The following is a 13,645-nucleotide window of genomic DNA, read 5'->3' on the forward strand; positions in this document are numbered from 1 at the left end:
TTTATATCTTAAACCTTTGTCAAGTTTTTTTGTTGTTGTTGTTTTGCCTTTTTTTTTTTTTTTTTTTTTTGTCAAGCAAAGGAAATAAACTTTATGGGTGAAACACAGTAACTAGGGTGATGTCTGAAGTGTCTGGTGTTTGGCAGAGACCTGTTAGAGCGCCATCAACATTTCAGGCCACCGGAAAAACCGCAGCTGATGCTCCTTCCAAGATTAATTAGGAGAAGGAAGCCTTCTACAAGGCTGAGCTAACTCGTTTCAAGGGGGTCTCCTTGGCAAGCTGTCACTCAGCAACTCAGTATCTTCATGTTTAACCAGGGAACTTAATAACATTTTTTTTCCTCATAAGTAATAGACCGTGTCTATGGAAAAATGCTAACTAGGCATCACACCAATATTTCCATAAGACACAACGAAAACTCAGAAAAAAAGTGTGACATGAGGTCTACATACAGTGCTGAAGATAATTGCCAAAGGTTGGTGAGCAAAATAATTTGATGACTGAAGGTCTGGAGATTGAAGCCTCACTGTAATTTTGGGCGTAACCAGACACTGGTTTCTTCAGCTTCACAAACACTATACTTACCTCATAACACATAACTCAGAGGTATCATACAAACATTTCAACCAACCATCCTTATCATCAGCTTCAGGGTTCCTCCCCGCCCCACCTTGAGATGACAGTGTGCAGAAAATGTGAAAATATATGAAATCATGGCTCTCCGTGTACTGCATGGAAAATGGAACATAATCTGAGATTCTTTAACTAAAACAGGGTGCAAAATGGCACTGCTTCCAGACTAGCGGATTAAAATAATTACTGGACTAAAAATATGGCCCACTTGTGCAGGTACACCAGCTGCTCAAGTACTAGAAAAAACAATAGTCTGACCTCATCAAAAAACTGCTGAGTTTTGCGAAGTATAAATTTTAATTCGGTCAGTTCCAGAAAGTTTCTCTTCAGGGCTTCCTGGTTTGTGTTGATTTCCTTCAGTTCATTTTCAATCTTCTCGAAATTGGCCTAGGGTTTAAACGAAAGAAAAAAATGGAAGGAAGGAAGAAACGAAGGAAGGAAGGAAGGAAGAAAAAAAAGAAAGAAGGAACACGGTTAACTCCAATTCAGCTCACTGTGCCGCTCTAAAAGACACTAACTGAATTTGTGCCCCAGAACTGTTGCCATGGTGACGGATTAGCTGCAGCTACCAAGCAAATGTTGCGATGAGAGCAACTTTGAGCAAAACATTTGGCTTCAGTGAGCCTTTGTATGTGTACATATTCCTTGTACACTCTGGGAGTTTGTTGAAAGAATCCAGACACTCAAAGGTATTAAAAGCCCATATACTATGTGAGGGTCATTTTCTAACAAAGGCTTAGTAAGCAATAAGCATTAATTTGGTGGTATATTATGTTATCTCTGTGTGAGATACCTAGAAAAATCTTACAATAAAAGACAATGCTCACAAGGCTGGCAAGAATTCCTCTATGCCAGCCACTCAGGAAGGCAACACCTGCACTTAAGTAGAAAGTTATGTGAGAATTGTTTACCTCTAAGTCGATCATGTCCCGGGGGAAGGGCACCTCCGGGTTCTCACCAGTGTCCATAATTGGGATGTTGGCTTTCCTTATCTCTTTCTCAACAAATCCTAAAATAACAGAGTCAGAGCATTGCATGTAATAGACATACCTGGGATTCTCATTAGCCGAGAAAACACACACACATACACACACAAAGATCTAACACCTGTCTGGAAAGACCTTACCCTAAGAACTGAGAAACAAAAGCAGCAGCTCTCCACATTTTCTTTCTTGCACTTTACATACTCTGATTCTCGGTTAAGCCTATGGCTGTCTCCTTTCTCTCTTGTGGTCTTTGCTATTGTTTTGAGAAATGCCTTGAATTACCTGTGATTACAGGTATGTCCAGCCCGGTCAGCTTTCTACCAGTTTGAACGGGGTTGGCGGCCACTTCACTCCCCACCCTATGTGATGCGGTTCCTTCAGGGATGACAAGCTCTCTTGCAAGCATTATTGGCCAATCAAGACTCAGAAGAGGGCTGGAGAGATGGCTCAGAGGTTAAGAACATTTGCTATTCTTCCATAGGTCCTGAGTTCAATTCCCAGCAACCATATGATGGCTCATAACCATCTATAGTAAGATCTGGTGTGCAGGCAGAATGTTGTATAAATAATAAATAATAAAAAAAAAAAGAAATCCATGCTTAAAAAAAAAAGACTCAGAAGAATATAGTGCCTTAACAGAGCACCTGACACATAACACGAGTGAGAGAATTCTAGGTCAGGTCAAAAACAGTCATTTAATGTAGAAAGAATTTGGTTTTTTTAAACATCAAAAGCCAAAAATTAAGCGTGAAAGGACCCAAAACATTGAAAGGGAAAAGCATTTCCATGACAACTAACTGACTTTTTTTTTGACGAGGGACCAATTTATCTAACAGCTGGGTAGAGTGGCAAGATCATGGGTTTGGCTCGAGACAGAATGACCTAGTTTCAAGTGCTGACTCCATTCTGACTGCTTATCTTCTTGGGCATGTCAAGGAAATCACAGGCTCTTTAGTCCTTACATGAGGGAACACCTGTCATCCTTTATTTATTTATTTTTTTTGAGACGGTGCCTATGTAGACCAAGCTGGTGTGAAACCGACAGGGACTGTAAGCCTCTGAGTGCTGGGATGAGAGGGCCACGTCAGCACACCTTAAGGGTGTGGGGAACCTCATTAGCACCCCGGCCCGTAAAGCCTTAGTGAATGTTACACTTTCTGTCAACTGCTCAGATGAAAAGATGGCTCAGTTGGCATCTAAATTTGATAGTATTCTGAGTCCTATGTTTTAGGGTTCTATAACACAGTTCTGCTCTTAAGCTCCCATGAGAATCCGGCTGAGCTGTGGTGGCCTTTAATCCCAGCATTTGGGAGGCAGAAGCAGGCGAATCTCTGGTTCAAGGCCACCCTAGCCTACATTGAACTACACAACGTTAAAGAGTAAAAGAAAAAAAAATCCAATAAAAAAATAAAAAAAAAAACATTTTTAGCTTGTTGTTTGTACAAGATTTCCCTTAAGCATTACCTAGCTTAAACTCCATAAAATCTATTTATATACATGAAGTCCATCTTAATATCATGGTTGCAGATTTTTCCCCCCTCTCCTTTTTCAAATCTTTTGACAGATTTATTTAGTGTGTGTGTGTGTGTGTGTGTGTGTGTGTGTGTGTGCGTGCATGCATGTGTACATGTATGAGTGTGGGAGCTCATGTGGCCGCCAGAGGACAGCTCTGGGGAGTTGGTTCTCCACTTCCACCCCGCTTCTTGCTTCTGCTGCACCATGTGCTCCAGGCTAGCTGGCCTGTGAGTCTCCCCCTCCCAAGCCCCTGTAGGGATGCTGAGGCTTTGGATGTTACCACCGCTCTGGCTCCTGGGTATCTGTTCTTGTTTACTGAATACACTGCAAAGGGACAACAGGCTGAATAGTAACTAGACTCCTGCTGGCAGCCACAGCTGGCTTTTGACTCAGGTTCCAGAAACTGCACTCTGATCTCCAGGCTTGCATGGCAAGTGCTTTTACCTGTTGAACAGTCTCTCTGATCCTCTCTCCTTTTTCTTTCTTTAATAATATATTTTTTTTATTTTATGTACATTTGTGTTTTGCCTACATGTGTGAGGCAGACAGATCCTCTAGAACAGGAGTTACAGACAGCTATGAGCTGTCACATGGGTTCTGGGAATAGAAGCTGGGTCCTCTGGAAGAGCAGCCAGTGCTCTTAACTACTGAGCCGTCTCTCCAGCCACCCCCTCCTTTTCCTATTATAGAATTTTATTCCTTTACTGAGAGGACTAATGACCCTATATTTAAGACAAATGACTCATTATAGGAATGTCATAAAAGACCAAATTGCACATACGAAGCTTTCGATCCATTTCTTCACATCTTCTAACTTCATTCACAAATTTCCTCTGGAAAACATTCACATCTGGATTTAACTGAAAAACAAAAACATAACAGCAAACTTCAAACACTGAGTCTACGTCTTGTTCTATGAGCAATATATCCCATAAGTGGAAACTTAATTAATTTTAAAAAATTATTTATTTATCATTTATACAGTATTCTGTACTGCATGTGTGCCCGAATGCCAGCAGAGGGCACCAGATCTCATTATTGATGGTTGTGAGCCACTATGAGGTTGCTAGGAATTGAACTCAGGACCTTTAGAAGAATAGCCAGTGCGCTTAACCTCCGAGCCATCTCTCCAGCTTGTGGAAACTTAATTTTATGCCAGTGAATAATCACCTCTAAGCAAAACTGTCCACAGATCCACATAAAGGGCTTTGGAAAGTCACGCAAGCTAAAGCCAAGAGCCTCCTTTGCTGCTGTGATGCATATCTGAAGGGAGCAGCGAGCTCCCTCTCTTCTCACCACCTACAGCTTAGGCGGCCATACCAGAAACTGTCTGGGTTTCCTCTCTTTTTCTTCCCAAGCAAAGGAGACAGAAGGCAAAGGCTGTTCTTCTGTCCCACGTTGTCATCTTCTGGTGGCAGTCTAATTTCATTCATGTACCACAGCCATAAGGAGTATCACCTCACACCTGATTGAGTGACTTGCATGAAAAAGATGGGAGCCAGGCATGGGGCGATTGAGAGTTCAAAGCCAGCCCAGAGAGCAAAGCCAGCTCTACGCCAGCCTGGGCTACATAGCAAGACCCTGTCTGAAAAGAAGAGAGGTTTGAACTGATGTGGGTGTCAACAAAAGAGAACAGTTGTGTGTTTTTGATAGGAAAAATTAGTACAGTCATATGAGAAGCAGGGTAGTTCCTCTAAAAACAAACAAACAAACAACTAAAAATCTTAAAATCAAAACAAAACAACTCCAAAGAGATGGGGATGTGGGTGATTGGTATTACCTAGCGTGTAGACACCTTGGTGCTGCCCTAGCAGGGAGTGGGTAGAACTCATACAATCCAGCAATCCTAGTTCTGGCTACACGGTCAGAAAAACTGAAATCAATATGCAGGCCTATTCCCAGTACCTAATCTATAGACTCAACCCACTAAGAGCTGCATGAACAAAGAAAACATGGGGCATTACACTAACTGAAACACATTAGGCACGCATCATCCTACCTACACGCACAGTTTCATTTTGTTAGTTATTGCATTTTTCCCCCCTGGGGGCTGGAGAGCTGGCTTAGGGGTTAAGAGCACTGGCTGCTCTTCCAGAGGACCCTGGCTCCACACCCACAACGCAGCTCACAACTGTCTGTGGCTCCAGCTCCATGGGATCTGACACCATCACACAGATATGCATGGAAGCAAAACACCAGTGAACATAAAGTAAGAGTAAATAAATAAAAATTTAAAAGATAAAAATCTGTCTGCGTATAGGTGGTGTGTCTACATGAATGTCTACGCACCATGTGCATACGAGGTGCCTAGGAGGCCAGAAGAGGGTGTCAGGTCCTCTGGTCCTAGAATTAGGGAGTGTTGTAAGCTGCTCTGTGGGTGCTGAGAGTCAAACCTGGGCCCTCTGGAGGAGTAGCCAGGGCTCTTAACCTCGGAGCCACCTCTCCGGCCCTACATGTGGAATTCTAGACAGCTGAATTCATAGAAGTATTGAGATGGCTACTAGCTGGCTACCGGAGAGGGAGACAGAGGAGGAGGGATGGGTACAGGCCAGTGAAGGTCAAAGGTCACAAATTTTCAGATAGACAGAAGGGGGTAAGGAGGAAATGGCAAGTAGCTCATCAAAGGGTTAAAAAGTTTGAGCTATTAGGGATACTTGTTTTGTTTTGTACATTTATTTATGTACTTTGTGTCTGTGTGAGTGTGTGTGCATGTGGGTGGGTGCATGTCTACCACAGTGCACATGTGAGGTGCGAGGGGAAGTTGTAGGAATTGATTTGCTCCTTCTACCATGTGGGTTCCGGGATGGAATTCGGTTGTCAGGCTTGACAAGAAGTACCATCACCTGCTGAGCCATCTTGCTCACTCCAGAAATATGTCTGTGTGTGTGTGTGTGTGTGTGTGTGTGTGTGTGTGTGTGTGTTTGGGTACCCATGGAGAAGAGAACATCTGGTTCCACACAACTGGAGTGATGTGAAACTGGCAACCAAACTTGGCTCCTCAGGAAGAGCAGCAAGTGCTTTAACCACTGAGCTATCTCCAGCCCAGAAATAAAATTTTCAACTACTGCAGGGTCGGCAAGATAGCTCAGTGTGTAAAGGTGCTTGCTTCGAGGACACTGCGAACTTGATGATGTGAGTTCAGCCCTTAGAACCTACATAAAGCTTAGAGGGGCAGCATCAATTCCAAAAAGCTGTCCTCTGACTGCCACAGCATCTCTCTCTTCCTCCCCCTGCCACTACCACCACAAATAATAATAAATAAAACTTAAAATAAGAACTAATGTAAGCCCAGGTACTTGCTTTATGATCCCAGTTATTCAAGAGGCCAAAACAGGATCCTAAGTTCAAAGACAGCCAGGGCTGCAGCAAAGTTAGGGCCCAGCCTGGACAATTTAGTGAGACCCTATCTCAAAATAAAAAGGGCTGAAAATGGCTCACTGGCAGAGCACTTGCCTAACACAAATGAGGACCTAATTTCAATTCTAAGCACCAAGAATAAATACATAAATGAACACACACATGAGGGAATGAATAAATAAATGGTATGGTAGCACCTTCCTTGAGAGCAATAATAACAGGAGCTGGAGAGCCTGATGTGGGTGTTGCAAACTGAACACAGGTCCCACGAAAGGACAGCAAGTACTCGTAGCCTCCATTTGCGTTTTGTTTGTTTTTTCCAGACAGGGTTTCTCTGTGTAGCCTTGGCTGTCCTGGACTCCCTCTGTTTGAATTTTTAAGATAAGGTCTAATATACAGCCAAGATAGCTTTGAACTCAGTGTGTAGCTGAGGATGACCTTGAACTCCTGATCCTCCTATCTCCACTTTCCAAGTGCTAGGATTTTACCCTGCCCCACTCAGTCACAGCAGTTAAAAAAGGCAACAGTACAATGTACTGTAGTCCAGGATAGCCCTGAGCTGGCTAGCCTTCTACTTTTGCCTCCCAAGTACTGAAAGGTTAAGAAATCAAGAAGTATACAAAAACCCACAAGATGTAAAGGAAAGAATTTTTTTTTCTACATTGAAACTTAGGCTCAGCAGCCAAGAATATTTGTGGCTCTCCTAGAGGAGGCTGTTCAATTTCCAGCTCCCACATACATGGTGGCTCACAACTGTCTGTAACTCCAGCCAGAGGGAATCTGGCTTCCTCAGGTACCTGAACTCATGGGTGCATACCCACATGCAAACACATACAAGTACACATAATTTTAAATGATTTAAAAATATTTTTAAAATAATAAATAGGCTGCTAGCACATCTTTAATCCCAGTACTCCGAAGGTAGAGGCAGATGCCAGCCTCATCTACATATGGAGTTCCAAAACGGCCAGAGCTACATAATGAGACTCTGTCTCAAAACAAAACAGAACAAAAACCCAGTAAACAAAAATAACAACAAAAAGCCCAAACTCTATATAATAATAACAACAACAACAAACATTTAAAAAATCAATTGGGTAAAACAGTCTGGGAAACTGGATAGTCACACAGCTTTCAGAAGTACCACCCCAGATGACTTATTAAATACACAGGAGATAAGATACTTTTACATTGGAGAAATCTAAGAAATAATACCTTAATTGAGTGATCAAATTTATCTTTAATAATAGAACAGGGCTGAGACATGGCTCAGTCACTAAAGCGCCTGTCACGGGAACATGAGGGCGTAAGTTCAATCCCTAGAACCCATGTAATAAAGTGTGACAAGCTCTTGGTTCAGTGGGAAAACCATGTCTCAAAAACTAAGGTGGAAGCCAGGCAGCACTTTAATCCTGGCACCTAGGAAGTAGAGGCAGGAGGATCTCTGTGAGTTTGAAGCCAGCCTGGTCTACAGAGCAAGTTCTGGGATAGCCAGGGCTACACAGAGAAATCTTATCTCGAAAATGAATAAATAAATAAATAAAATAATTAAATAAATTTTTTAAAAGGCACTGAGGAATACACCTGATATTGACCTCTGGCTTCTACATGGATGTGTACACATGTGTACATACAAGTATATACAAACAAGCACACAGACACACACACATAAATAATAGAACAAGACCAGCATAGTAGGCACCTCTGAAATCCCAGCACTGGGGAGGCGTAGGCAGAAAGGACAAAGCCAGCCTGGCTATCTAGTGAGTTACAGGACAGTCGGTTCTACAAAGCAAGGCCTTGTCATAAAAAGAAGAGGGGTGGGCAGGAGGTGGAAGAAAAGAAAGAGAAGAGAGAGTGGGAGAGCACCTAGAATACATGGGTAAATTTTTACAAACCTCACAAGTCAATAAAGCAAAAGTCAAAGAATCCCACCAATAGCTAAAGGCAGAAGAAAGGAACAAGCAGTTCACAGAAGAGGAAAGCCCCTGTCCACAAACAGACAGAAGGATACCAACTATGCAGAAATATACAGAAAACGCAGAATAAACCAAGATCTCACCCCACACCTGGGTACAGACCTATTGATAAACTTGTAACATGACAGAGACAATGGGAGCATTGCACATGGGTGCTTCCATTGCTATGCCAACCTCTAAAATGTTAAAGATGTATATGACACTTGATGGCGCCTCTGTAGGGTGTTTATGTGTATGTATGTGCGTGTATGTGTGTGTCTATGTGTCTACACATGAATGCCAGAACTCAGCCTTGTATGTCCTTCCTCAGGAACCATCTGCCATGGTTTGTATTGTTTTGCGTTTTGAGATAGGATCTCTCAGCAGGTCTTGCGCCTCACTGATGAGGCTGGGCTGTCTGACTAGACAGCTCCAGGGATCCACATGTCTCAGCTTGCCTTCTGCTGGAATTGCGAACGTGTGCCACATACCAGAGCCACCATTTTAGAGCGAGGGACTCGGTGAACGTTGCCATGGGACCAGCGCTTTATCAGCTAAGCTGCTTCCCCAATGCCATAATAACCTCTTAGTTATAATGACTATGTTGCAGGGGCTGGCCTAGAACTCACTACGTGGACTATGTTGGCCCCAAATTCATGGTTAGCCTCGTGGGATTTGAGATGTGAACCATCACGCCTGGCTTTGTTTTTGTTCAGTTGGTTGGTTTTTAAAGGAAAAGGCGGGTTTACTGAATACACAGAGAACACAGTGTACACAGCAGTACCAGAGAATTTCTTAAGAGCTTGCCAACCCCAGGACCTCTATTAGTCAACCCTAGCCATTTCTAATCATTCTTGTTTAATTCACCCATTCGTTCCAACCAACCACGATCGAATACCTTGTATAGGCACTAAAGATACAACCATGAGTAAGAACAGAGAACATCCTTGTCTTCGTGGGGCTTAGATCACTGTGAGGAGGGGCCCTAATCAACTCCTCCCAGTGATAAATGTGGAATCATGACGATTACGAATGCTATGAAAAATACCTGGAACTCTGAGATTGCAGAATCTGAGTCAGGGACACCCTTCCTAATACCCACACCCTTCAGTCCTGTGTGCACAGCGTCTTCTCGCTCAGATTATAAGATTCAAGAGCAGATTAAAAAAAAAAACAACAACAACAAATCTTAGACTGTCCTTTCTGTTTTGATAACCTTCCCATGTATCCAAAAACAATGAATTATTAGTATATGACAAGGTCTCAGGTAGCTCGGACTGGCCTCAACTAACTTATTATGTAGCCAAGAATGACCTTGAATTCATAATACTCCTCATCTACCTCCCAAGTGCAGGGATGGCGGGCCATTTCCCATCATGCTTTGGTTCGGGTTTTTTTTTTTTTCTGCTCCTTCTTCAAGACAAGGTCTCACTCTAGCTCAGGCTCCTCACCTTCTTGCCTGTACTTCCCAAGTGCTAGCATTATAGGGATGAACAACATGCCAAGTTTAGGATCACCATCCAAGAATTTGCAAAAAGCTTAGAAGGGTTGGCCAAAACCATTTATATCTCTAGAAACATACAAGACAACCGGAAGCTTGCATCTACCAGTACTAAGCCAGCACTGTGCTGTTACTTTGAAAAACAAAAAACAAAAACACACAAAACCCGATAAAGCGATTCAATATAAACAAAACAATTTGATGGTGCTCAAAAAGCAGCCTCGATTGCACTTACATCACGAAATTGAACCTTTCCAAGTTCTCCTAATTCACTGACGCAACAATAAGCAGCCTCTGACTGTAGAAAAAGCTGGGCCAGCGTCATCTCCTCGCTCCGGAAAAGCTCCCCCATGGTGGCAGAGTGGTCGTTAAGTATTTGTGGTTCACTCCAATCTGAGGCAAGAGAGAAAATGACATGGCTTGAGGATTAACCCACAGGACCGAGAACAAACAATACCCTAGGTGAGGCTATGCATTTCTTGCACACCCTGTGAGAAGTCCTAGAAAGGTGCAACAGAGAGATTGCAAAAAGCAGTTATTAAATCCCACACTACAGAGCCTAGAGGAAGAGCCACTTCCTTTGTAGCCTACTTCAGAATTGATTGCCGGTATTTTGGGGAACACAATACAAATGAATATATGCAGATTAATGACCCCAAAGATCTTTAATGTAGAATAGTGACATTCACAGTACCTGGGAGTGGCTGGATGGGTGGGTTGGTTTTATTTTGTTTGAGACAGGATCTTATATAGACCACAGCAGCCTCAAACTCTATATAGTGGAGGATGGCCTTGAACTCCTGATTCTCCTTGCCTTCACCTCTTTAGTGCTAGGAGTACAGGAATGCACCAACATGCCCAGAGCTTTTTGTTGTTACTGTTTGTTTTTCCACAGTTGACACAATTTTCTTGCTAAAAACCATCCTCTTTGCTGTTTCATTTTGGGGTTGTTTTGTGAGAAGGAAACAACAAAAGAGATTTTAATTACCCTCTTCCATAAAAGAGGTGACTATCTTCCCCTCCTCAACTGGCAATGCTCCCTTCCAACATCTAAAATCCCTAGCACTATTTTAGAGCTATGGTTAAAGGGATCAAGCTTCCAAAGTCCTGTTAACAGCATTCCTCTTCTAAGGAATCCCAACATATAAACATCATTTCAAAAAGACAAAGGAGTCTCAAAAAAGACCCCTGTGCTCAGATTTTTTGGTTCTGTTGCTCTCCTTGTGGAGTTCCTGTCCTCTCCAGATCTTACTGTTTCCCACTTCTGCTATTCCAACCAAGGCCTATGCATGGAGATAACCTAAGACCCCTGCACAGATGTAGCCCATGGCAGTTCAGTATCCAAATGGGTTCCACTGTAATAGGAACAGGGACTGTCTCTGACCTGAACTGATTGGCCTGCTCTTTAATTACCTCCCCCCTGAGGGGGAAGCAGCATTACCAGGCCACAGAAGAAGACAACTCAGCCACTCCTGATGAGACCTAATTGACTAGGATCAGAAGAAAGGAAAAGAAGTCCTCCCCTATCAGTGGACTTGGGGAGGGACATGTATGCAGAGGGTGGAGGAAGAGAGGGATTGGGACGGAAGGAGGGAGAGAACCACAGGGGGGATACAAAGTGAATAAAGTGTAATTAATAAAGAAAAAAAAAAAGACAAAGGAGCCCACAGAGTCCAGTCAATTTAAATTCAGGCATGACAGAACACGTCGGTAATGACAAAGCACTTTTAACAAGCCAGAGGAAAAGCTTTCCGCCTCGTAGCTTTCTACCACTCATCCCCATCCACAAGACAACTGCCTTCTTCCATCTGTCACGTGTCTTCTATGAGCCACAAAGGTTTCCGTTCAGGTCGGCAACTGGCGCTATCAGTGGTACTGAAATTGCAATTTTTATTCTCGATAAACTCACGTTCAGCTCACGCACAACAACGATCTGCAATATCAAACCTCTGCAGAGCATACCCAAAACTACTTTTAAATGTCGTAAGGTCATGCATATTCCATGTTAAGTGACAGGTGAGACTGACATCTCGGGGAAGATTTGCTCTTAGGGGAAGGCAGGAAGACATTTTGAGGAACCCGAACAAATCCTTTTTGCATCTGGTGTTCGAGGACAGCAAAACAACACACTCGACTAAAGCAAGCATTTCTCAAGAGATTATGTGGGTTGACTTAAGAATCTCAATCACCCACATCAGCTAGTACCAGTTCTCTCCACCTCGAACAAGGTTAGATGCCACAACCTCAAAATAAATGAAATCATGTCTGATCGGCATAGACCAGGAGCTGCCAGAGATGACAGGCTCTAACGAGTTACCGCCCTCCTCCTGTTCCTTCATGATTACAGGCCTCTCTAAGACTATCTTTACCCCCCACTGAAACCAAACACACACCGAATTTGGAAAAGCGGTTTCCGAGGGTCGCGAAATGAAAAACGAAGAAAGAGTAATTCTGCAAAAGGGGAGATCCAAACCCAACGTCCTCCCTGGAGGACTCTGCCTCGGCTTTTCTAATCCTCCCTTCTTAGCAGGGAGCATTTGTCGTTCAGCTGCTTCAATTCTGGGCTGCACAGTGAGAAAGCAGAAATTGTCTGGGCCAGGCATAACCTGTCTCCTGAGTAAGGGAGACATCCTCAAATTGTAAGACCCTTTAAGAAATCCCCTCGGATCCCCCTGCCTATCCGATCTCCTCTGTCCTGTCGCTTCACCCCTCCCGGGTCCTCCCAGAGCAGTGACCCTCCAGTTCCTCTGCCCACAGGAAGAGTGTCCGGAGAGGGGGCTGAGCCCCCCATATTTCTCTCAGAGACCTAAGATCCCGGCTAATTCTCCTGACAAGCGGCTGAGGTATTGGAGTACGCCCCACGTCCCCTCAAAGGCCGTTCCGGAAAGCGCTGTTTCTACAACCCTCGCTCACCTCTGTCCCGCACCGCCGCCGCGACCGCAGCCGCCGCAGCAAAGCCCCCGGCTCCAGCAGAGCAGAGTTCCGACCAGCGTACGCAAGCAAGGCTCCGCCCCCACGCCACCGCTGAGTCCCGCCCCCGAGATGACTTCATCTCAGTGGACCAATGGGGTGCTGTCTCTGCCGGGCTGCCGCAGTGCAGAGTCTATTGGGCTCGGGCGAGTCCTGGTGTAGAGTCGCCATCATTGTTCCGGCGTTGTGATTTCTAACATGGAGTGTTTGGAAATCGTCAGTGTTGGGCGTGTGATTTTCTTTTTCAAGTGTTTGGCTTTTGAATCCATCAGAATCTTTTCTCTCTGTTATTCTCCGAGCCAGGTTACCAGTCATCTCTATTTTCCAGAGAAACAGTTCGCCACCTTTTCTTGGAGAAAGCAGCATGAAAGAACTGGACACATTATAGTACGATCCGAGAGCTGCAGTGGGCTTCCAGGCTCGTCTTCTCTACACACACGCATCCTTTTTGTTCTTAGGCCCCTGAAAATATTTGAGCCCCGGATTGGAGAGCGACTTAAGATAAATCCTAGAGACTTACACCGATCTCGTCCATTTATAAAGTACAGGATTCGTTCTTCCCGCAGCTGCCTACACTTATTCTAAATGATAAGAAAAGCCCCAGAAGACCATATGTGAGAAAGAAATTATTTTTATCTTGCTTAGTAGATTCCTCTGAACCCATCTGACTATGTAGGAGTTTTCAGTTCCTCATATATCTTTTGAATGCAAAAATGATACCTAC

At 43.8% G+C, this 13,645-nt stretch overlaps 1 protein-coding gene across 7 annotated transcripts in view; it reads right to left on the minus strand.

The window, feature by feature from the left end:
- Window positions 1-13,009, minus strand: part of Atp6v0a1 (ATPase H+ transporting V0 subunit a1) — a 53,377-nt gene extending 40,368 nt beyond the window's left edge. For all 7 annotated transcript variants that reach the window (XM_021641146.2, XM_021641147.2, XM_060386693.1 and 4 more), the window contains exons 1-5: window positions 12,865-13,009; window positions 10,187-10,344; window positions 3,917-3,995; window positions 1,546-1,643; window positions 893-1,021 (exon numbers count right to left, since the gene is read on the minus strand). In XM_021641146.2, the coding sequence (XP_021496821.2) occupies window positions 893-1,021; window positions 1,546-1,643; window positions 3,917-3,995; window positions 10,187-10,344; window positions 12,865-13,003 (603 nt within the window). In that variant the 5' untranslated portion in view covers window positions 13,004-13,009. The remainder of the gene's footprint in view (window positions 1-892; window positions 1,022-1,545; window positions 1,644-3,916; window positions 3,996-10,186; window positions 10,345-12,864) is intronic.
- Between the last annotated feature and the right edge of the window lie 636 nt (window positions 13,010-13,645).

Source organism: Meriones unguiculatus, chromosome 7, assembly GCF_030254825.1.
Source record: "Meriones unguiculatus strain TT.TT164.6M chromosome 7, Bangor_MerUng_6.1, whole genome shotgun sequence".
In the NCBI taxonomy this organism is placed as follows: domain Eukaryota; kingdom Metazoa; phylum Chordata; class Mammalia; order Rodentia; family Muridae; genus Meriones; species Meriones unguiculatus.